The sequence below is a fragment of the Alosa pseudoharengus genome, unplaced genomic scaffold (genome assembly GCF_046254945.1).
Source record: "Alosa pseudoharengus isolate Yale_2024_CS ecotype anadromous, Long Island Sound unplaced genomic scaffold, YU_APseudo_1.1 YU_APseudo_1.1_scf_14, whole genome shotgun sequence".
Lineage (NCBI taxonomy): Eukaryota > Metazoa > Chordata > Actinopteri > Clupeiformes > Clupeidae > Alosa > Alosa pseudoharengus.
In genome coordinates this window covers 38,267,129-38,290,264 of record NW_027468609.1, presented here as the reverse complement: position 1 = coordinate 38,290,264, position 23,136 = coordinate 38,267,129, and the positions used below count along the sequence as shown (strand labels likewise).

General features: G+C 40.3%; 1 protein-coding gene across 2 annotated transcripts in view; it reads left to right on the top strand.

The window, feature by feature from the left end:
- jak2a (Janus kinase 2a) overlaps nt 1-23,136 on the top strand; it is a 136,696-nt gene that overhangs the window by 90,330 nt on the left and 23,230 nt on the right. For both annotated transcript variants that reach the window (XM_076284901.1, XM_076284902.1), the window contains 5 exons: nt 6,248-6,399; nt 6,632-6,782; nt 10,525-10,658; nt 10,778-10,967; nt 16,341-16,465. In XM_076284901.1, coding sequence (XP_076141016.1) covers nt 6,248-6,399; nt 6,632-6,782; nt 10,525-10,658; nt 10,778-10,967; nt 16,341-16,465 — 752 coding nt within the window. The remainder of the gene's footprint in view (nt 1-6,247; nt 6,400-6,631; nt 6,783-10,524; nt 10,659-10,777; nt 10,968-16,340; nt 16,466-23,136) is intronic.

Genomic DNA, 23,136 nt, shown 5'->3' with positions numbered 1-23,136 from the left:
CCAATATTGCGATTGCGATGCAATATGCGATTATTTTCTTATTCAACAAAGACAAGCAATATATCATTCTATAGTATGACCAACACAAAATTACCGTATTTTACGAACTATAAGTCGCACTTTTTTTGGCTGGTTTTGGTTTGGCTGGTCCTGCGACTTATAGTCAGGTGCGACTTATATATAAAAAATATATATAATTGAACATGTTTTTAAATGTTAGTTTATATTAACTGACATGAACCCTACGTGAAACATTACGTCTACAGCCGCGAGAGAGCGCTCTCAAATGCACAAGTCCTGTGCACTTTCAGTCAGAGATTAGTGCTTGCGCTATGCCTGAAACACACGTGCATACCGAAATCGTCAAATTATGGCCGGGATTCTATTTATAGCCGGGCCTCAGATTTGGACAAATAAAAGCCAGTATAATTTTGTTTCAATTTAACTCATAAAAGAGCTCTTCTTAATATTTTATATTGTTGGTTGGTATTGTTGCCAATGAAATGTCATTGTCCTACACCATGAGTCTCCAACACGTTGCTCTCATTGCTCTCAAGCTACCAGTCCCATGCCGCCCCCTTCTGAGCTAGAGGCTGAAGCAGTAACCTACATTTAAACACAATTGTTGCTGCCAGGCATCAGCCTATGAATTTTATAAAAAAGTAAATCATGCATAATTTAAAAAATAACTACATTTAGGCTATCTTAGACCTAGCATTTAATCTGCTGCCGGCTTGTCTCTCCACATCGTCCAAAATGCTTGATTGCATTGCATTCTCCACATTTTTAGCAAAATTTTCATGTACCACATCAGCATTTTTGTTCAGTGAATCTTGAGTCCTATAGGCCTATCGCCTTGCGTCGGTCACGTCCTTTTTCGCATCTTTTTCTCACTCGTGAGCATTTAATCTGCTGCCAGCTTGTGACTCCACATCGCCCAAAAGGTTAGCATCATCAACACCGCAGCGCAATCTGCATGCATGCAAATTAACTAGTTTGTTCATATCACAACAAAGCCAATCGCGGAGACAAAACTCTTTAAACAGGCAAAGTTATCAGCAGTTAGCAGCGTGTATGTAGGCTAAGAGAATTATGAACTAGAACCAGGGACATGGCAGGTTCGAGCAAAAGGTAATGAAGAGGTTTATTTTTAACCAAAGTAGCTCTATTGATCAGACCTTTCTTGACACTGTTAGCTGGTCCTCTTGTTTACGTTTTTTGCTTCTTCAGTGGTCGGTGTGAAGAGTCGGTGGCGCGTCGGCAAGCGCAAGTATAAATGCGTTTTGGTGACCTCACATATTACAAGCGTAATCGCAGCCTTTGCGGTTTGAAAATCTTGTTTCATCATGTTGCGATATTATCGCAAATGCAATAAATCGTTCAGCCCTAGCAGTAGTAGTAGTAGTAGGAGCAGGGCTTGCATAATTTTGAAATCACTGGAAGCCGTTCGGCCAGGCATTGTTGAGTTTTTGGACATTTACGTCATCATACGTCAAAGTCCGAAATAATTCAGCATGGGCGTAGATTTAGGGTGGGACGCTAAGGACTAGTCCTAATCAATATTTTAAGATGACTGTTAGGATGGACGGCAGTGGAGGCAGCAAGGATGGTAGCAGACCAGGAGTAGGAGGGCCCACAATTGGAGAGATATTATTCCCAAAATTCCAGAGGTGCAAAAAGTATACAGTGACTAAATAATAACAAAAATAAAGAAAAACTTTTCAAAAATAAGTGCCTAAGTGCCGCGATGCACTAATATATATGTGCAGGTAAATTGGCAATACCAAAATTCACTGGCCCAACACACAGCACAGAGAATGTTCTCTCTCTCATAGCCCAGAACATACTCAACACAAGTTCCATTCTGCCCCTATAAATAGGCTAAAACCCCACCCCTAGGCTATACCAACACATAATTCAATCAATTAACAATGTTACACATGAGAAATGACAAAAATATACAAAATATATTGCAACACATTTCCCGTGACAAATTCATACCATCATAAGCTTTAATGGATACAGAAAATGTACTACTTAATATCATTCCCGTAGCACATTATTTCCCCCCTGTGGCTCTCCTATGCAATGGTAGCCAACCGTACCCCACTACCTGAAATAGGGGAGCAGTTTCACCACTTCCTGTTTGCCAGTGGGACAGCGTGAACTCCTTCTACAGGTTGGCTATCTTTCTATAGAAATTATTGTCCACCACATACATTCCACCAATACAATAAACACATAATTTTAGATGTAGCATGTTATGCGTGTCGTGGTGTTAAATACACTGTTACGTTGCCGGTAGGCCTTTCCCAACAAACATTAACAAACATCTTAGCGAACGAACAAACAAACGACAAACAGCACAACTACGCACATAACAAACAGAACAAACAACATATCAACTCAGACCGCTTATTCCATATCATGTTGTAATTATGCCGGCATATGTGTGGAACAATGATGAATGGAAGTTGTGAATGTTGCGGGTTATGTTTGTCAGTTTATTGATGTGCATGCGTAACATTCGTGATCTCAAAGCTGTCCACCGGCACGGACTCGCGCCGTGACAATGACAAAATTGTCCCCACCAATATTTTAGCGAACTTATATGTGCTGCTGATCATTCCGACAGCCAGCACAACAGTACAAGAAACGTCGTCATATGATTTGCTGAAAAACAGAGGGGGAGGGCGAAGGGTTATCTAACATGCACGCTACAGTAGGCCTACACGCATGGAGAGTGTCAAAGCACAGGCTACTGTACTTGTTTGCACCGGCAGTCAAGCGAGCGGGTGTGTCAACGACAACGGTAAGTTAGGGCTGTCTGCCAATACATAGCATATCCCAAAAAAGTCCAGAGTAAAACATTGTGATATTCCCTTTGCCCTTCAGCATGTACATGTTTGCCACTTTTTGTGGTTTGTAGATCAGCTTTGCCAAGGCAAAATAATTAGCCATACTAACTGGCAACTGGTGACCAGGCTTTCAAATGCGGATTTTACTGTGTAAAATAGCATTAGCTGTTAGGATTATTACCCAGGATATTGTCACAGCTAACCTAGCTTCTGTAATCTTTCAACCAAAGTTAGGAGTCATGTTGAATAAGGGTGTGCCGCACGGACAGTCACATAGGCTATAAGTCACCATCATTGACTGTTAGGCTAATTGGGCTACCAATCTTGCAGTCGCAATAAACAATGGATCCGAGACATTTTCCTGTTCCTATATTCTGTTTATGTAGGCTAATGTATTTGTGAATAGAAATGAACATTGCGAGACACTTATCTCTTCTTTGATCTCATCCCAGAAAGATTTTCTTTGACTTGTTAGTTTTTTTTAACATTTATTTTATCTAATGACATAGCAAACATGATGAATTGAATCCACATATCCTTGCACTTTTTTCAGCATTCACGTTCCTCTTAAAGTGACAGGCACTCAATTAGATTTACACATCAAATGTGATGATATAGACAAGTGTAGCCTAATAATTTAAATATCAATATGATGTAATCAAATTACTAAATATGTTTAGCTATTAGTAATCATGCAGATCATAAAATACTATAAATAATTAGCAATATAAATGTATAGTTTATATGAATTCCAAAATATGAAAAAGAAACCTATGACAACCATCACTTTCTATGTGTGTGTATGTGGAGGGTCAATCAAATTCCATGATTGCCACTGATGTGAACGATCTCACAAATCACACAAACCAAATCAAATGTTAAAAAATCGCAATAGTATCGAAATCGAGATTCTTCACTTGCTATTGGTATTGAAGCAATAATGTTGTTATCGTGACAACAGGAGTGGATGTGTCCCCACCAAAGCTGAGACCAAACCTTGTAATTCAGAGTAAACATGGTATAGTGCAGGCGTATTCAATTAATCTTCAGCGAGGTCCAGTTACGGAAAATGTCCTCAAGCAAAGGTCCGGAGCATCATAATGTTTAGGCTATGTATATGTATGTATGTATAATATATATATATAATATTAGGATGGATGGATGGAGCCTAGTTGTAGATAGATAGATAGATAGATAGATAGATAGATAGATACTTTATTGATCCCCAAGGGGAAATTCAAGAAATAGAAGATTGTAGGCCTAGGCCTAATGTTTAATGTGAAATAAAATAAGTAGCCTAAAAGGCAACATTCGAAATGAGGAGAAATAAGGCAAGATAAGAGTAATTGGGGAGAAAAACTGAGTAGCCTTGGCTATTTTTAAGATCTTAACGTAAACTTAAAATAAAATTTGAGCTGAGACAAGGATGGATATTCCACAGCTGGTTCCTTGAACCCTTTAATCAGCAAGTTTAATTTAATTTTTTTAGTTTTTTTTATGTTGACCCGAAATCCTGGAAACCCAGGAACATCACGTTGTTGGGCAGTGAATGCATGTAGGCTTAACTAGATTGTGGTGGATCAATCATATTGCCTTCTTAAATCGTACAAATATTCTGTGGTCTCAGTTCACTGTTGAATGGGCCTAGCCTACCCTATGCTTGCTCAAAATATATGATTTGTCTAGTAGAGGTGCTTCAAATTGGCGCTTTTAAAAATCGCCTGTCTCAGAATACATAGAAGAGGTCCAGGGCAATTCCATCCATATTATGGACGTGACAGTTTTGCGTGGTATTGCCCCCGTATCGTTATATAAAGCTCTGTTCTCGCTGTCTAGCTTTCTCCTCTTTGAGCAATCGATGATTTGAAAATAACTTACTTATCGTTAACGTAGATATCCATCTGATTGTTTCTCATCCCGTCTCCTCTCCTCGCTCATTTCAGGCTATCAGTCTCTTCCCCATAGTAGGCTACTTTACTCACTGACTCGACTTGATCAGAATTCACAGATTTCACTGGCTGAGTAGCAGCAAGCGAAATGATAATTCCTGAAGCTCTTGAAGTAAATGCTGTTATCCTAACCAACGAAACATTTAGCGCAGCTTTGAAATCTTATGTGAAAATCTAAATTAGGCTATTATGGTCTGGGTCCGGATAGGATCACGTCACGGTCCGGACTCGGACCGCGGTCCGCCATTTGGTGATCCCTGGTCTAGTGTTATCCAATTGCGTGCAGTGATATTTTTAAATGCATGCTTGTTGCCGCCCCTCGAGTTGGGCCATTACATTGTTCTTTGCCAGACCCTTAATCTTTCTAGATTATCAGGGTCTGGATTTTCCAGGCTAATGTTCGCGTCGCTCACCACCGAAACGGTAGTCAGAATGGCAAACCCCGTAGACTGTCATGCTGAAATATTAATCTTATTTGTTTGGCCTTTTCTTGCTTAGATTTTGTAAAAAGTATTGAGATATAGACACAGTAAAATCCAATGAACTAGTTATTGTAATCAGAAAATAAATCTGAGGTTATTTGCGAGGTGTCTGCCAGCCAGATTATGTTATGTTCGCAAGCAAACTTTACCACAACTACCCACAAAGTACTGCTTGCTGGCAAAGTGCTAATTTCAAAATGTTACTGACAAATATACACGGATAACCCCGTCATTGTAACCAAAATATGTCTGAGCTTATTTGCAAAGCTTATGTCAACGAGCTAGCCTGTTGCGTGTCGCTTCACCGCAATGTTACACATTTTTGGAGGCGGACATCGAGCGACGGCGGAGGGCTTGGAGGGGGGTTTGAAGCGACGCAGAGGGATCTGCGGGGGTAAGCTGTAAATCCGCCTTTAGTCAGGCGACAAACTGGAGCATGTTCAGTGACTGCGTTGCGTTGCAGGTGTAATGTTAGATGAACTTGTGGCTGCTGAAGTTGGTATGGGCAGGAAATAGTTATATTTCGATAAGATAAAAGTAATTTTACCCATGCCATAAGTCATTATAAGTCAAAGGGGCAAAGTCCTAGTCTAGTCTTGAGTCAATAGCATGGAAGTCCAAGTCGAGTTGCAAGTCATTTCTAATTTTGTCAAGTCTGAAGTAATTGAAATCGTGACTCGAGTCTGACTTCAGTCCAAGTCATATGACTCGAGTCCACACCTCTGGTATTTGCAAGGTCTATTGCCATCCAAGTTGTTAACTTGGAAATCAGCTGAATAAAATCAAGCGTACTTGGTTGCCCCCCCCCCCCCAAACAATCCTTATCAAAGTTTTCAATTAAAGTTTAACTGGGATTTACTAAGTGTGTAGTACTTTGTGACAAAAAGAAAAACACACACACACACACATACACACATTTAAACTGTCCATAGTTATGGTTATGTATATATTTGTGCAGTTCTGCTGGAAAGGATTCCATGGGTGCCACCTGAATGTGTTGACAATCCACGGAACCTTACTTTGGCTACAGATAAGTGGAGCTTTGGTACCACACTGTGGGAAATCTGCAGTGGAGGGGAGAAGCCCTTAAGTACTCTGGACAGTTCAAAGGTAATACATTTTTCATTTCATCTTTAATTATTTCAAATCAAAGCGTGGACAGTCAACACTGACAAATGAAAATTAAAGAATGTAATAAATAATAGTGCTGCCTGGCTGTGAAACATTTCCAAGACATAAAAATATTGGTCAGCCAGCCTTACAGGCAAGCGCAGAAGGAAAATATTAGTCTGAACATCCACTATTCTCTGTAACAATGTAGTTACAAATATTTTTGTCCAAGAAAAATCTTTTCTACGAGGACCGGCACCAACTTCCTGCCCCCAAGTGGACAGAACTGGCCAATCTTATCAACAGCTGTATGGACTATGAGCCTCTGCACCGGCCCTCCTTCCGAGCAGTGATCAGAGATCTGAACAGCCTTTTTACTCCAGGTCTGTACAGCCCTGTATAGTACAGTATGCATTTCTCGCAAATGTTTGTTTTTGCTTAGCTACTAAAGCTTTCTCTTAGCACTGGACATGATGTTATCTCACCAAAAAGCTAGCAAAATCATATCTAGCATTCAGTACTCATTGTACTCACAGTACTCGGGCTTGTAATCGAAGGGTTGCCGGTTCGATCCCCGACCAGAAGGAAAAATGTGGGCGGGTGAAGTGGTTGAGCACTGCTCTCCCATGCCCACATCCACGGCTGAAGTGCCATTGAGCAAGGCACCTAACCCCTCACTGCTCCCCGAGCGCCGCTGTAGCAGGCAGCTCACTGCTCCGGGTGTGTTGTGTGTGTTTCACTAATTCATGGATTGGAATAAATGCAGAGACCAAATTTCACTCACGAGATCAAAAGAGTATATACTTACTTATACTTATATGATATTACGCTTGAAAAAAAAATTTCAAAAATGAATTGGGGAGAACATTTAATTGCAGTGATTTTACCTAACTCTAATGACTGACATAACTCATAATAGTCCACAATGGTACAGCATTCAACAAAATAGATATAGCCTAGGCCTATGTGTGGCGCCTTTAAGGAACTGATGCAGGAATGGTTAACATATTTCTCGGTAATATTACAAAACCCAAGCGAACAAAATGCAAATATAATACTAAAATACTGCTTAGAGAACTACTTATCTACTGACTTGTCCCACCAAAGAGTTTATTTGTTTTCCTAACTAGTGCAGTAAAGTGCAGACACACCAGCACAAGAAGGCAATTCGCTCTGGGTAGGCTGAGTATTGCCCACTGATATATTGTGCATACCTAGTAATTGCCACAGGTAACATGAAGGTTGAAACTACATGTAAAATACTAAAAAACACCACAACTATTTTCAATAAATGATTGAGCATTATTGGGTAATTGCTACAGGTAATGTGTAGATGAATACAGAGAAACTACAGTGCAAATTCCTCCACTATTACCCATCATCTCACCTAAGAACCATGTGGTTGGTACAGGAAGCATAGGCTGTGTAAGCTGGTAATGACTCAAGATAGAGTTGCCTACTTTCCCCGAAAGACTTATCGTATTTCCCATCTATTCCAGTAACAATTGTAGTTATCCAAGGTGTATGTTGGTAACAGCCCAGGTTTGGGCCGGAATCATGGGGATAGAGCTGGTAGGTCCCTTTAGGGTCCCTGACGGTGTGAAAATGACCTTGGCAGTTTCTGTCTGACCACTTTCCATGAGTTTAATTAAAAAATTAAAAAATAAATGTTTATGAAACTTAAATCCAATTTGCATAATAATTTGGAACACAGTGTATGATCTGGACAGTGATGAGTTTGAAAGGGTAAATCCCTCTTCTCCCTCGCCTCTCCTTGTGATGCTGTGACCATTCGTAACTGCTCCCTGGAGATCACAACTGGGGAAATAGGTTCCACACCCCTGTGCAACAAAACTCACATACAGTTGTCTTTAATCATGTTGCAGTGAACACTTGTCTATCATTTAACTGATATTGATCAAAAGCAGTGCATAGCTGTCAAGGTGACTATATCTGATTATGTAGCATATGGAGACTGTGTCGTTAGCTTGTTCATTTATGCCCTCGCCAGCCTATCAGCTTTCATTTGAGTCTGGCACTTAGACCCCCACAGGCAGCCAAACACTTTCTTTCCGATTCTCTAGATAGATAGATAGATAGATAGATAGATAGATAGATAGATAGATAGATAGATACTAATAGGTGATCTATTATTCAATAATCAATTTTCCATCCAAAGTTACAAGGCCAAGAAGTATTGTTGCGCTCAGGTGACAGTTTCTTAGTCCAGATGCATTAGAACCAATACTGTGAGGAAGAGACTATGAGTGGTTCACACTCTGAAAAAGGTGACTAGACAAAGTCTTTGCAGAAAGACTTTTTTAATTTAGAGCAAGAGCAGACGTTTCAGCCATCCGACTATTCTCAATGCTTATAGTGAATCAACCACAGACATGCAATTAACAAGTACCCAGTGGGTTCAGAGCAATCAACGAGTAGTTTATGTCTTCATTTATCCCTTTTGGAAAGCGGCTTTTAAGTTCAAAAATCCAAAAAGATTCTCTCTACCATTTTTTTTTATCTTAGCCACTCTTTTTAGGTAAAACTCTCTATGCCCAGGAAATTCCGGTTAGAAATTGAGTGCTTGGCAGATTGAAAATGTCTGGAAACAGACAGTTTCATCACATCTCCTGACTGAACGCAAATGTTTCAAAATGTGCATGTGTAAAGCCCTGATAGTTTTGCCTACATACAACAATGGGCAAGAGCAAATCTAAATATAACATATAAACCACATGGGTGGATTTGCATGTGATAAACTGCTTGATTTTGTATGTCCTATGTGTGTGGATGTGTGAAAGACAGAAGCTTAAGATAGTGTGAGCACAACGTGCAACTTTTGCAAGGAAAATTACCCTGGGCGTAACTCTGAGAGTAATAGGAGGAGGCGTGGCAGTATCAGCATGGACCAGCCTATCTCTAAGATTTGAGCTTATAGAAAAGACAGAGAGGCAGATTCTGAAAGAGCCCATTCAGTTGGATCATCACTTTTAATTATGTGCCAATGAGAATTAACAATGTCTCTGCTCAAATGACTAGGTCAGTTTAAGGATGCAGCGGTTCTCATTTAGTTTAGAAGCCAGATTGGCCGAATGTGTACCAGAGGCACGTACTTTGTTTAGTGTATCAAGCCAGCTGTTGGGATATCCTCTAGAGCTAAAAACTCTATATTGAAGTCTTGCTTTGGCCTCAAAGTCATTTTTGTCAAAGCAGATCCGATGCAGTCTGGTGAACTGACTGAAGGGCAGACCTCGTTTCAGAGATGTAGGGTGGGCACTTGTAGCATGAAGTAAGCTATTTTTCTCTGTGTCTTTCCTGTACAAAGAAGAGACACTGTATCCATCAGTAAGGGAAATGCAGGTGTATAAAACGTTCACACTTGTGGCACTTGCTTTACTTGGACTAATTTTATTTTTAATTTTTATTTATTTTATTTATTAATTTGTTTGTTGTCTGTCTTGTATGTCTTGGTGTCACGGGTACGCTGGCGACTACGCCGCTCCGTCGGCTATTGTCTTTATTAGTCTATGTGTCAATGACAATGTCTTAGCCTATATGTGGAGCGCTTTGGGTTGCACTCTGTGCACGTTAAATGCGCTATACAGAAGAAAAAAAACTTGAATTGACTTGACTTGCTGAATAAGTGTACTTAATTGATGGTCTTAGACAATTCATATACAAGCCAAACAATTCAAATTCAGATAGTGAGCCATCCAAAGTCACACAAATACAAAAGCAGGAAAATAAGTCAAATCTTAATTATTAATTTATTTGACAAACAGAAAAACAATGTCAGAAAATGTAATCCATTTTTCCAATTTCCTATTTTTCATTTTCATTTTTGGAACAATTGCACAATTTGCACAAAGGGAATTTACTTGTGGAGCATGGAACGAAATTCACTTGTGTATTTGTTGGACTCAGTGATGAACCTGTGAATTACGGTAGTCTATACAAGAGTAGAAAAAGGCTCTGTATATGAATCTGTTCATCTTAATTTACTGATATGTCTTAGATGGAAATGTTAGTTGTATTTGGATTGGGTTTTTAGACATATTGTAATCTCAATATTAGGCTGCATGTAAACGCTCCTGATGATTTCTAACTCTACCACACTCTCTGTAGACTATGAACTGCTTGTGGAAAGTGACATGGTGCCAATCAGAGCTCGAGGTTTTGGATTCCCTGGGGCATTTGAGAGCCAGGAGCCAGCACAGTTTGAGGAACGACATCTCATCTTCTTGCAACAGCTTGGGAAGGTGCAGAACTACACCATGCTCCCTCATAGTGTTCAAATCTGTTTTCCTCTTTTTGAACGCATCCCATTGTATGTTTATTATCATTATTGTATCATTCACCCTCTATGTTGCTTCATTAGGGAAACTTTGGCAGTGTGGAGAAGTGTCGTTACGACCCACTACAGGACAACACAGGAGAAGTAGTGGCAGTTAAGAAACTTCAGCACAGCACTGCTGAGCATCTACGTGACTTTGAGCGTGAAATTGAAATCCTCAAGTCTCTCCAGCATGACAACATTGTCAAATATAAAGGGGTGTGCTATAGTGCAGGTAAGCTGTCTTCTGGCCTGGAGGGGCCACAGATTTGTAGGTGTCTCATTCATATCTCTTAAATGCTTTTTCTATTAACAAAATGTAAACAAACCATTCGCCAGGCTAACACCAGAATGATTCTCAAATCTGAATTGAGATTAAAAATGGGTCTGGGGACTGAATTTTACCACAGTGAAATTAAACTTACTAACTTACTTAACTGGTACATTAACCCTTAGAACCCTAAGCTGTTTTTAGGGCATTTTCACTACCTTTATTCATAAGGATTTATTCTGGTCATTGTAAGTGCCACACACATAAATTATATATTGTTTTTTTCAGGAGAGTCTAGGCTATTCAGATCTGCCATCATTTCATGTATTAATACTAGCATTGATTTTATTTTGATTTTTAAAGAATTAAAATATAAAAAGTGTATTATAAAAATTCTTATATTTCAACATGTATCTCACCACAGCAAGCTCACAGCTCTACATGCATTTCATGTGTGTGTAGGGCAGACTGTCCTGAATCAGGCAATATAATTGCCATGTTGGAGGGATACTCTGGGGCTGAGCAATTTACAGAAATATTTGCTGTGTGATTTACGGAAATAAATGCCATTTTTTATTTAGTGATGAAAAATGACCTTTCTGCGCTCCATATCGGTGACACGAACTGATCTGACCTGACTTGACCCGAGGTTGCGTGTTAGCCTGCGTGCCTGTGTGTATGCAGTCATAATAATTCTCAACTTTTTACTGCATTGCCATGAACAAAGTAAAGGCAAAAAAGTTGTTTATTTGTTGAACAAATTGGGATGCAATGTGAGCCTTGAATTGGATGCCATGCAGGAATTTGCTAGGATCTCAAAACCGGAATATGAACATGCTTTGCCATAGAGAAACACATGATAGCATTGGATTATAAACATGCTTTGCCACAAGAACAGACAAAAACGTGGGGTAAGTCCAGCTATATGAAGTTATTATTTTGCTGTCACTTCGTCTGTTTTATAACCCAGAAGGATGTACTTGGTATCAAATGATAGCTCTGAGTCTCCTCTTTCATCTGACATGCGTGGCATATCTATGCGATCACGGGTCCGCGAGTAATTCAAACGAGAGTAATGAGTGTGCAGCGTTGGTTTGTGTACATGACGTTATTATTTTGCAGTCACTTCGTCTGGTTTTATAAGCCAGAAGGATCGATAAACATGATACCAATGGATAGCCCTGTGCCCCCTCTTTCATCTGATATGCTTGCCATATCAATGCGATCACGGGTTCGCGAGTTATTCAAACTAGAGTAATGTGTGTGCAGGTGAACGCAGAGAAGTATAGACTGTAAATATGATGCAATTTGATTTAATTTCATGATTTTTTTTTATTTTCATACTTGATCGTACAGACAAGTGTGTAGTCTCGTTGGAAAGCCCCACTTCTGCTCTGTCGTGCAATAAAGATTTCATCTCGCTGCGATGAACAGTTTCGGAGCAATGTAACAGAGAAGAAAGGGTGTGTTTTTTGACGCACTTTGTGTCAATCGGGTTCTAAGGGTTAAGCAGTTACCAAATATTTTTGAAAGTGCAGAAAACATTTCTTGTAAACAAAAGTTTAAATGTAGTTGTTTACTTAATTCCAAAGAAAATGCACGTCCATGCCGGGTGATTTATTTACCTCTAACATCACAGAATAGATGCAATAAAAACATTTAACCTCAGGGCTTAAACCACCAAAACTTCATATTCAGTAAATTTATTTTTTAAATGTTCACCTACCCCCTACGGCCATGCCCGTCTGCACGCCTGCCTTCTGCAGCCACTGCGCTGCTATTGATTCCCAGACACTCCACTTTCACACCCTGTTTTGCTAGTTGACACCTGGCAGTCCAGCTCTCTGTGGCTCGCAGTCATCACCACCGAGGCAGGTTCACTCTCGCTCTTTCGTTCCTAAAGGGCAAAGAGTTTATTTGTTTTCATTACCTTTTGCTGGATTATTGCCATATCCCTGGGTCCTAGTTCTTTTCTCTTAATTCCCTGTGTTGCAACTCTCTTACTGGTAACTTTGTTAACTTCTCCAGCTGATTATTAAAAATTCACGACTGTAACAAATCAACTTGCAACTCTCGCTGTTAACTTCCCTATCTTCTGAAACTGACTATTCAAATTTGTTGAGCAAAGTCATTTTATGTTGGCATGTCCAATGTTGTCCTTTATTGAATGAACTGAGTAAAAATGAGCGCCACTGAAAAAAAATCGCCTGTGCCGGAGCTGTCCGTGCAAGGCTGAAATTTGTCATCCGTCAGGGATCGATGTCATTTCGCCATCACACTGGTGCGTGCTAAGTCGGGAACGGCAGCAATAAATACGGGATGTTTTGACTTGACAGAGCAATTCTTTTACACAATCTTAGACACCTGGGGCTGGATTCACAAACATTTTCTTAAGATGAAACAGATAAGAAAAAAGTTCAGAGGTTCTAAAGAATGATCTCAAGTGCTGTTCCCTAATGTTTTCATTAAAAACACTCAATTTCTTTATTGGACCTACCAATAGCCTGCACAGTGTACAGGGCTTAAATTTTACTGCGGGATTGCGGGTATTGCGCATAATTTGTTCAAGTCCCGCAACTCTAGCCATCATAATGCGAGAAATTCCCGCATACACTTACGGCCTGTCTGACGTTAATATAATCATGAAGTGGCGTGAATGCGGTCCTATTGACCGGACGGATCAACTACCGAGTTGAATTGAACATAGCCTCATGCAGACGCAGACACACACACACACACACGGAGAGAGAGAGAACCACTTTGCGCTTACGCAAATAGGCTACGCAGTAGGGCTGCACGATATATCTAAAATCTATCGTTATCGCGATATCAACACTTGCGATGGACATACCGCAAAGATTACTTAATTTTCGATAAATTCGATACATTTTCTGTGCCGTGCGCATTCCATACAGTCTATGGTGTATTCACATTCTGAATGTCAACATATTTTACCAAACTGATGCGGTCATGCAGCCCAAGAAGCCCGTCCCCTACCAGTTTAGGTGTGTGGTGTTTTAGGTGTTAAAGCGGGAGCTAAGTCGTGATGGCTGAAAATAGTGAGTCCAGCGAGGTAGGCTACACTTGGGTGAAGAGGAATTAGTGACTAAAAGGAAAAGCACGTCTGTTATATGGGAATATTTTGGTTTTATGAAGGATGCCGTGTTACAAACACAGCGCAAATGCGTCCTTCTCCACCGTGTTAAAATAAACAATTTCTTTCGTTATCGTTATATCAGAAGTTGTCTTTCACTGTCTGTAAGGCTTGTATTTCATGATTTGCATTTAGCAAAAGCCCCAGACAGCAGCACAGAGGTAATCAGGATTCGTTATTTGTAAAAGTTGTTTAACCTACTTCTGGACTGTGCGATTGCAGCCCAATTACTTTCACTTTCCGCTGCCCTCGTAGTCGGCATGCCGGTAGCCTAATAACGTGGGATGCGCAGCGTACTGTATGAGGTTACAGACTGAGATGATTGCCGCGATATAGCTTAAGTAGGCCTAGCTTCTTTGCTAGGCCCATCGAAGGCTGGCAATGTGGAATATTCCGCTGGTTGGTGCACAAGTGTTCAGATTGGCTGTCCACCCGTCTTTTATGAGGATTAGGAGCAGATCTTCCACACAACTTCGATAGCCTAGTCAGTAGGTCTCTTAGCTGTCCACTTTCATCAGGCCATATAGGCTACATGATATTTTATATTATTTAAAAATTATACATTTATTTCTGTAATTATACATTTACCCCCCCCCCCCCCCCCCCAACCCTACAGTGTATGTTTGCAGCAAGCAGAATGAAAAAAAAAACATTAAATATACTGCTCAAAAAAATTAAGGGAACACTTCAATCATACACTGAATCACTCTGTCACTGTTTGGTTCTGAGCACAAGTAAAACTTTTGAGGCGAGTGTTTTATTTTGCAAGAACTGTCAGACATTCTGTGAATGTAGTTTGAGAATGGAGAAAAGGGTGGAAGGTTTCAAAATATGTGTGGAAAACCTTTATTGAGCAGTATATTTAAATATCGCAAATTATATCGTTATCGCAGTACTCAATAATGGTATCGCATATCGCATGTTTTCCTAATATCGTGCAGCCCTACTACGCAGCATGGCAAACTTTTACATCTGGAAAGAGCTCCTTGGTAACTATCCTGCTAGCTCAGGTCACGTCAACACTTGATCCCAGAAAGATTGTCTTTAACTTGTTAGTTTTTTTAACATAAATTTTATCTAATGACATAAAACATAATGAATTGCATCCACATATCCTTATGCACTATGCACAACTTTTATTCACTAGCGACTAGCCTAAAAGGCTGAAGGGAGACTAATTACTCTCACGTATTTTATTTAAAGTGACAGGCACTCAATTACACCTACTCATCAACAATGTGCACTCAATTAGACCTACACACCACATTAAAGATATGCCTAAATGTTATAGTTTAAACGTCAATATGAATAATTCAAATTACTAAATATGTTTAGCTACTAGTTATTACTGGTAAAATGCTATACATTAAAAAATACATTATTAACTAAATACACTCTATATGAATTTAAAAATATATGAAATAGAAACATATCACATAAGCAATAATTTTCAGTGTGTTTGTGTGTGTGTGGAGTCAAGCAGAATCTAGGATGTCCACTGTTGTGAATTATCCCACTACAGTATATATTACTGATGACGTCAGGGTGGTGGGGGCCCCAAAATCAAACACTTTTTTTTTTTAAAGTATCGAAGAAGTATCGAAATTGCATTCCCCCCCATTTTGAAAAATGAATTTTAAGCCCTGCATAACATCAAACAGTAAAAATAACATTTCATTGACAGACATGCACCATTTGAGTGCCATCTAAATCTGACTTATCTGCTATTAACTTTGCTTTACAGGCTGTTTTTTCCACACACAAAAAATACGATAAACAATCATTGCTAAGGAAAGAAAAGCCATGCTTTCAACCGTTCCTTTTAACCACAGCTCTCAAGGTTAGCTGTTGTTGGCTGGACATTTGACAAATTTAATTGAAAACCAAGCCATTATCTTGGACATTAAATTCAAGAAATTAAATAAAATGAGTGTCTATGATCTCAGGAGCCCTACTGTCATGCCTGTTTTATGTAGTCGTGAGACATACCAAACACAATAGTTACAAAGCTAAGTTACAAATCTGGCCCCTTATCTGATTACATTTTTAATCTGCCCTATTCATAATGTTTCAGAGCTGTATGCCATTTCAGTAAAGCCATGAATGTTGGAGGCTGGACTAACTGGTCACATCTGGAGGTGCTTGTTTAATTGACTAAATTGTATGATCTAATTTTTGTTTAGGCCGGAGAAACCTGAGGCTGGTGATGGAGTACCTGCCTTTTGGAAGCCTAAGGGACTATCTCATCAAGAATAAGGAACGCTTTGATCACAAGAAACTCCTGCACTATGCCTCCCAGATCTGCAAGGTATAATTCTTAGTGAGTGTGTAATCAGCAGTGAGCATTTCTAGGGTTTACAGATTTCAAGATTGAAGACATGTTTATTGTTTCTTATTAGTTGGGAGGAGAGCTGTAGCAGCTCAGTGGCTGAGTACCACCCCATGACCAGACGCAAACTCCACAACACAAGAAGTTGAAACACTGTTCAATGTGTGGATAGGCTAGATAGACTTTGTACTGCCACAGTATGCCTTTTCTCAGCTGACAATAAACCGATTGACCAATGACTAAAAGTTGATTTAAATGTTAAAAGACAAAAAAGTGCTGAACACTAATGACCATTTTCATTTTAAGACTAAGGCCCCTATCTTAAACCCAGCGCATTATGGCGCCAAGCGCAACACAAATTTCATTGTTAGTTTACACTGGCACAATGATCATTATTCCGCCAGGTGCATGAGTTAACAAGTTGTCAAATGCACCTTGTTTGACCCTTCTGTCTTCATATTCACTAACAAACACAGGTAGTTTTACATTTACATTTAGTCATTTATCTGATGCTTTTACCCTATTATTTTCATCTAGTGATTTTTTGTTATGTCAAGGGAAGGAGAAGAGGGATAGTCTAGTAGTAAGGGCCAGATTAAGCAGTTAGGCCAGTTGTTAGTAGTGCTAGGAGAGGAGATACTCTTTGAAGAGGTTTTTGAATATAAAGAGGGATGCCCTTGCTCTGGTAGGAACTGGTAGTGCATTCCACCAAAGGCGAGTAGCAGATGCAAAAAGTTTGGATTGTCTTGAGGTGGCAGAGCCAGGTGTCATTCAGGTGTCATTTGTATTTTAATTTCATGATTTCTAGTTGGTTTGGCTGAGAGGACCAGTAGTTCAGTCTTTGAGAGGTTCAGCTGAAGGTAATGTGCCTTCATCCACGAAGATAAAGATATTCAGAGATCCGTGCAGTTTAGCAGCTTAGCAGCGCCTAGGCTATAATATATCTGCATAATGTGTGCTGTCATAAATAAATAATCAGAAATACAGTATTTTTATTTTTATATCAGTAGTTTATGTAACAATATAAAATATAATATTATAATAAATTATAGGCTACATAGCCCAAATGTTGCCATTTGCAAAGGGTCTGAAAGTGGACCTAGGCTAAATATTTTGAGTTGCTCAGTGCTAGCTGTTTAAATAGTTTTTTTGTTTGGAGCATATTGATCATTCTTTTTGATTATTTGCATTAAAACAAGCTTGACCAAATACTGGCTACCACTTCCAGAGAGAGATAGCACACACTCACTGAGACCATCCCCCCACCCTCCTTTAGTTGGGATACTGTATTCATTGCAGCGTCACTGGTCATAAGAGGAGCAGAGAGACACCCCTATCTGAAAGAAACTTTACATGTGCAAGTGAAATTCTTTGAAAACAATTAGTATTTTTTGCCTCATTGCCTCAGTCTCTTAACCTGACTCTCACCAGATGAATTTCGTTCCGCCTAGCTCCACTCATATCCATCTGGGATCGGTTCCGTTGAGAGTGATTTCAGCACAAGATTGTATGGTAGAGCCAATCAGGAAACAGGGCGGGAGTTTCATAGATGTGCCGTAGCATAGAAGCGACTGTGAGACTGTTCTCAGCGTCACGGGTTGGCTTCAATGTGAGTGGTTGAAGTAGCACGTCAATAGATGACTGACAAGTGGCTTATCCAATCTTATGCAAGGATTTTTTAATAAGGCCCAGCCTTCTGAAGCACCACTCCATTGGATCGATCCCAGATGGATGAGTGGAGCTAGGCGGAACGAAATTCATCTGGCGAGAGTCAGGTTATCAGTCTCTATCAACACAAGTGTTTTTCATATCAGGATTTCAGGAGGAACACATTGGATCGAATTTAGATAGATATCTAACATTAAAGATGGGCTGGTTATCCAAAATGTAGGCCTGTCTTGCATGTTTGGTTACGTCTGTTTTTGGCCGCATGCATGAAGCCCACGTGAGGGGGTTGGGGGGAGGCAAGAGGATCATGATCAGGGGGCTTTGTTCAAAAATGGTTGAGAACCACTGAGGTTCTCAGTGTAGAAGGACGGCTATATGTAAGGAATGTAAGGAGTCTGGATCCCTCACTCTCAGAGAGGGCACAATAAAGAAAATGAAGTGCCTTAGCTGATTTAGTCATGCCTTTAGCTGGGGGAGACAGAGAGACATGTAGTAGGACTGCTACACATCACATTGTTGGTGGATTCCTTAGGCAGAGGCGGACCGGTTGACAGTGAGCGGGTCAGAGATATTAACAGTAAGTTTGGTAGGGGAAGGAAGAGGCGGAGGATTGAATAGTGATTTGGAGGTAGAGAAAGGTTTCCGGGTGTCAGCGACACTGTTGATTTTTTGTCATTTTAAAAAGCTGACTTTGCGGTAGTGATACTGGCTGAGAAAGAGGGTCGGAGTTTCTGGTAGCTTGTGAGATCATCGGCTAGTTTGCATTTGAGCCTTTTTCTCTCTGCAGCTCTGAGCTTAGTATAGAGCAATCGGAAGGTATTATTTAACCAGGGGTGAGATCAGTTGGATTGAGCAGGTCTATCCAGACATGACCTCAGTGTGGAGCAGAGTGAGTCTGTGTCATCATTAACCTCCACATAGGAGAATGTGCTGAGTGGGGGTAGAGCAAAGACGACAATTGAGGCAAAGTGGTTTGGAGACAAGTTATGGAATTTGCTGCGGAATAAGACCATAAGTGGAAGAGCAGGAGGTTTTCTGACAGATTCACATTAAACCTGATGAAAAAGTGATCTGATAGGTGGAGAGGTTAGGTGAAGTGAGATTGAGATCAAGCTCTTTGCCAGCTTTGTGAGTAGGAGTGCTGTGGACCAGTTTGAGATCAAAAAACTGTATTAAGGACACAATTGAAAAAAAAATTGGTCTGATTTCTTTCGCACTTTTCAGATTTTCTTAGTTTTGCATAAGGCCCGCGGCCAGGACGAGAGACAGATTTTTTTACAAATTTTCAAAATCTGTCAGAAACTACTGAGCCTGGCGTGTCTAGGGGGATGCTTATGTCACTAAGGACGAACAAGGGACAGTCATGCTCAGGGATGGAGGAAAACAAAGTAGCCAGCTCGAGCATGTGTGTGTGTCTGCATGGGGTTACGTTTGATTCAAGTCAGAAGTTGGTCCGTCTGGTCCCGCATTCACGCCGCTCCATTATTAGATTAACGTTATCGGCACTGTAAAATGTTTGCAGGAATTTCTCGCATTATGATGGCTAGGGTTGCGGGACTTGAATAAATTATGCGCTATACCTGCAATCCCGCACTGAAATTTAGGCCCTGATTTAGTTACTTAATGGGAACTCTGGTAAAGATACACTAACAACAGAGCCTTTTTACCAGAGACACTATTACCCATTACAGTGGAAAAAAGGTTTATTGTGAATGTGTAATATTTTTTTGTTTATCTTAAAAGTTCATTAATGAATAGAACCCATATTAAAAATACATTTGAGTATAGCAAATATTAAATTAATGCATATTAGTTTAATACACAGTACAGATGTATTTTATACATAATACTTGTGGCCCTCTCGATCATCAAAGTTGCCCATTCCTGCTCTAGATGGACGAGTCGTGTGGGAGAATGTGAAATTGGTGGAGAGTGCAGCCAGGGAAGCAGTATTCTCTGGTTTGTCTCAGAGCAAGGAGCTCCAGAGATGGGGGGTTAGCATTAGGTGTCAAAGTTAAGGTCAAGGTGAACTTTATTATCCCACAGGGGGAAATTCATGTGGTCCTTCATTGTGCCCCTGTCACAACACACTCTCCAAGACATTGCAGACAAACCAATAAACATGTATAAAGGAAAGAAAAGAATAACAATACAGATATTGACCGTGACAAAACAAAAATGACAATAGAAATGACAATGACAATCCAATATCAGACATTGATACAACATGGAAAATACTAATATTGTTGTTAAAAATGTAAAAGAGTCATAAAAAGAAATAGCTGGGAAGCTAGCTAGAAATGGCTGTCAAGGAATTTGTGATCAACCATCCAGTTGCCAGTGCCAGTGTGGAGTTAAAGTGCCAGTGTGGAATTAAAGGGTTTGCGATGTGCTTGGTCATTATACAATCTGATCGCTGTGGGCACAAATGATTTATTTTACCTTGCTGTTCTAATTCTCTGTAGAATTCTACCAGTTGCTTTGCATTAATTTATGATGGAGAGGGTGAGAGGAGTCATTAAGGATTTTGTCAGTCTTTTTTAGGATGAGATCATTGTACAGCTGAGCTGCCGACACCTGGTGACACCGATGATATTGCTGGCCATCATGATCATACGCTGCAGTCTCTTTTGGTCCTTAAAATGCATGTTGCCAAACACACAGATAAGGCCAAAGGACAAAACACTCTGAAGGAGACTTTTATAAAACAAGGATGTGACTGTCTAATCTAAAAATATTTAGTTTTCTAAGGAAAAACATTCTCTAGTGCATTTTCTTGGTTTTGTTCAGTGCACATTCATTAAAAGTTAATTTAGAGTCAATTTCAACTCCCAGGTATTTGTAGGTGGAGACCTTCTCTACTAATTCACCGTTGATCTTTGAGGGGGGAACCATTATTCTGTTTTTGCTAAAATCTATCACCATCTCTTTTGTTTTCTTCACATTGATTTAAGAAATGTCGGACTTTAAAAAGCCAACCAGTGCTGTGTCATCAGCGTATTTAAAATAAGTGTGGGCTGAAGAGGAAGCTTTACAGTTGTTGGTGTATAATGTGTAATGTCCACCCTTGTGGTGCCCCAGTATTGATAGTTTTTGAGGAAGATATACACAAATTAAATCTAACTTGTTGACCAGATAGATAGATAGATACTTTATTGATCCCCAGGGGAAATTCAAGGTCTCAGCAGCATACATACAACACAACCACATTGTGGAAAGAGTAATTAAAGTATATAATATAAAAACACAACTAAGCAGTAAGGACAGTAGAAGATAAATAATATGCTAAATATACTAAAATACAAATTATACTAACACTTAATACAATATATAAAAATATACTAAAATACAAATTACAAAAATACAAATTATACTAACACTTAATCTAAATCAATTCTAAAAACAGTATCCACATAGTGGTGATTAATAAATCAGAGGCGCTTGCAATGACTGAGGCAGGGACTGAGCCTGTGATTCTCTGTGCATAGTAAGGTATGGTAAGGTGCTCTGTGTGAATGAGTGTGAATGAGTGTCATGGTGGTAGTGCAATGGTGATAGTGGTCATGGTGATAGTGCAAATGAGTAAGTCAACAGTGCAACAATGCAGAAATAAAGTAAAGTCTATATATCTATATATTTAACTATTTAAGAAAATGTGGCCACAGTTCGGCTGTGGCATGGAGGGGGGGGGTTATGCATATGTGCTAATGTGCTAATATAGCACGCAAACAGTGAGGCACAAAGACAGTGGTACAAGTGGCTAGTGGACAGACAGTACCAAACATGGAGGGGGTGAAGAGGCAGACAGACTATGCAGAGAAGTCTATCTCTCCTCTTCCCTTAAGTGAGGCATTGAACAGTTCAATGGCCCTGGGGACAAATTACTTTCTCAGTCTGTCAGTTGTGCAAGGCAGTGAGCGAAGTCTCCAGCTGATCAGGCTCTTCTGGTAAACAATAGTGCTGTGGAGTGGGTGACACTCATTGTCCAAGATGTTGATCAGTTTGTTCAGGGTCCTTTTGTCAGATAGTGAAGTGATGCACTCCAGTTCAGCTCCCACTACAGAGCCAGATTTCCTTACCAGCCTGTCAATTCGCCCCACATCCTTCTTCCTTGTGCTTCCTCCCCAGCATACTACTGCATAGAAGAGGACGCTGGTAACAACAGACTGGTAGAACATCCTGAGGAGCTTACTGCACACATTGAAGGACCGCAGCCTCCTCAGGAAGTACAGCCTGCTCTGCCCTTTCTTGTAGAGTGCATCAGTGTTGGCTGACCAGTCCAGTTTATTGTCCAGGTGGAGGCCCAGATACTTGTAGGTGCTAACCACCTCCACATTGACCCCTTCAGTGGGCTTAGACCTGCGGAAATCCACCACCATCTCCTTGGTCTTTGAAGTGTTAAGTTGAAGATGATTGAGTTTGCACCATTGCACAAAGTCCTCCACCAGGCTCCTGTACTCCTCCTCCTGCCCGTTCCTGATACACCCCACAATTGCAGTATCATCAGAAAACTTCTGCATGTGGCATGACTCGGTGTTGTAGCAGAAGTCAGATGTGTACAGGGTGAACAGGACTGGAGAGAGCACAGTTCCCTGTGGCGCTCCGGTGCTGCAGATCACAGTGTCAGAGAGACAGTTCTTCAGTCTGACGAACTGTGGTCGCTCGGTCAGGTAATCTGTAATCCAGGTTACCAGGTGAGCGTCCACACCCATCTGCAAGAGCTTGTCTCCCAATCTGAGGGGCTGGATGGTCTTAAAAGCACTTGAGAAATCAAAGAACATGATTCTCACAGCACTTTTCCCCTTGTCCAGGTGGGAATGTGTCCTGTGTAGGAGATAAGTGATGGCATCGTCCACGCCCACTTTCTCCTGGTAAGCAAACTGTAGCGGGTCTAGTGCATGGCGTACCTGGGGTCTGAGCATGCCTAAGACCAATCGCTCCATTGTCTTCATCACATGTGATGTAAGAGCGACAGGTCTGTA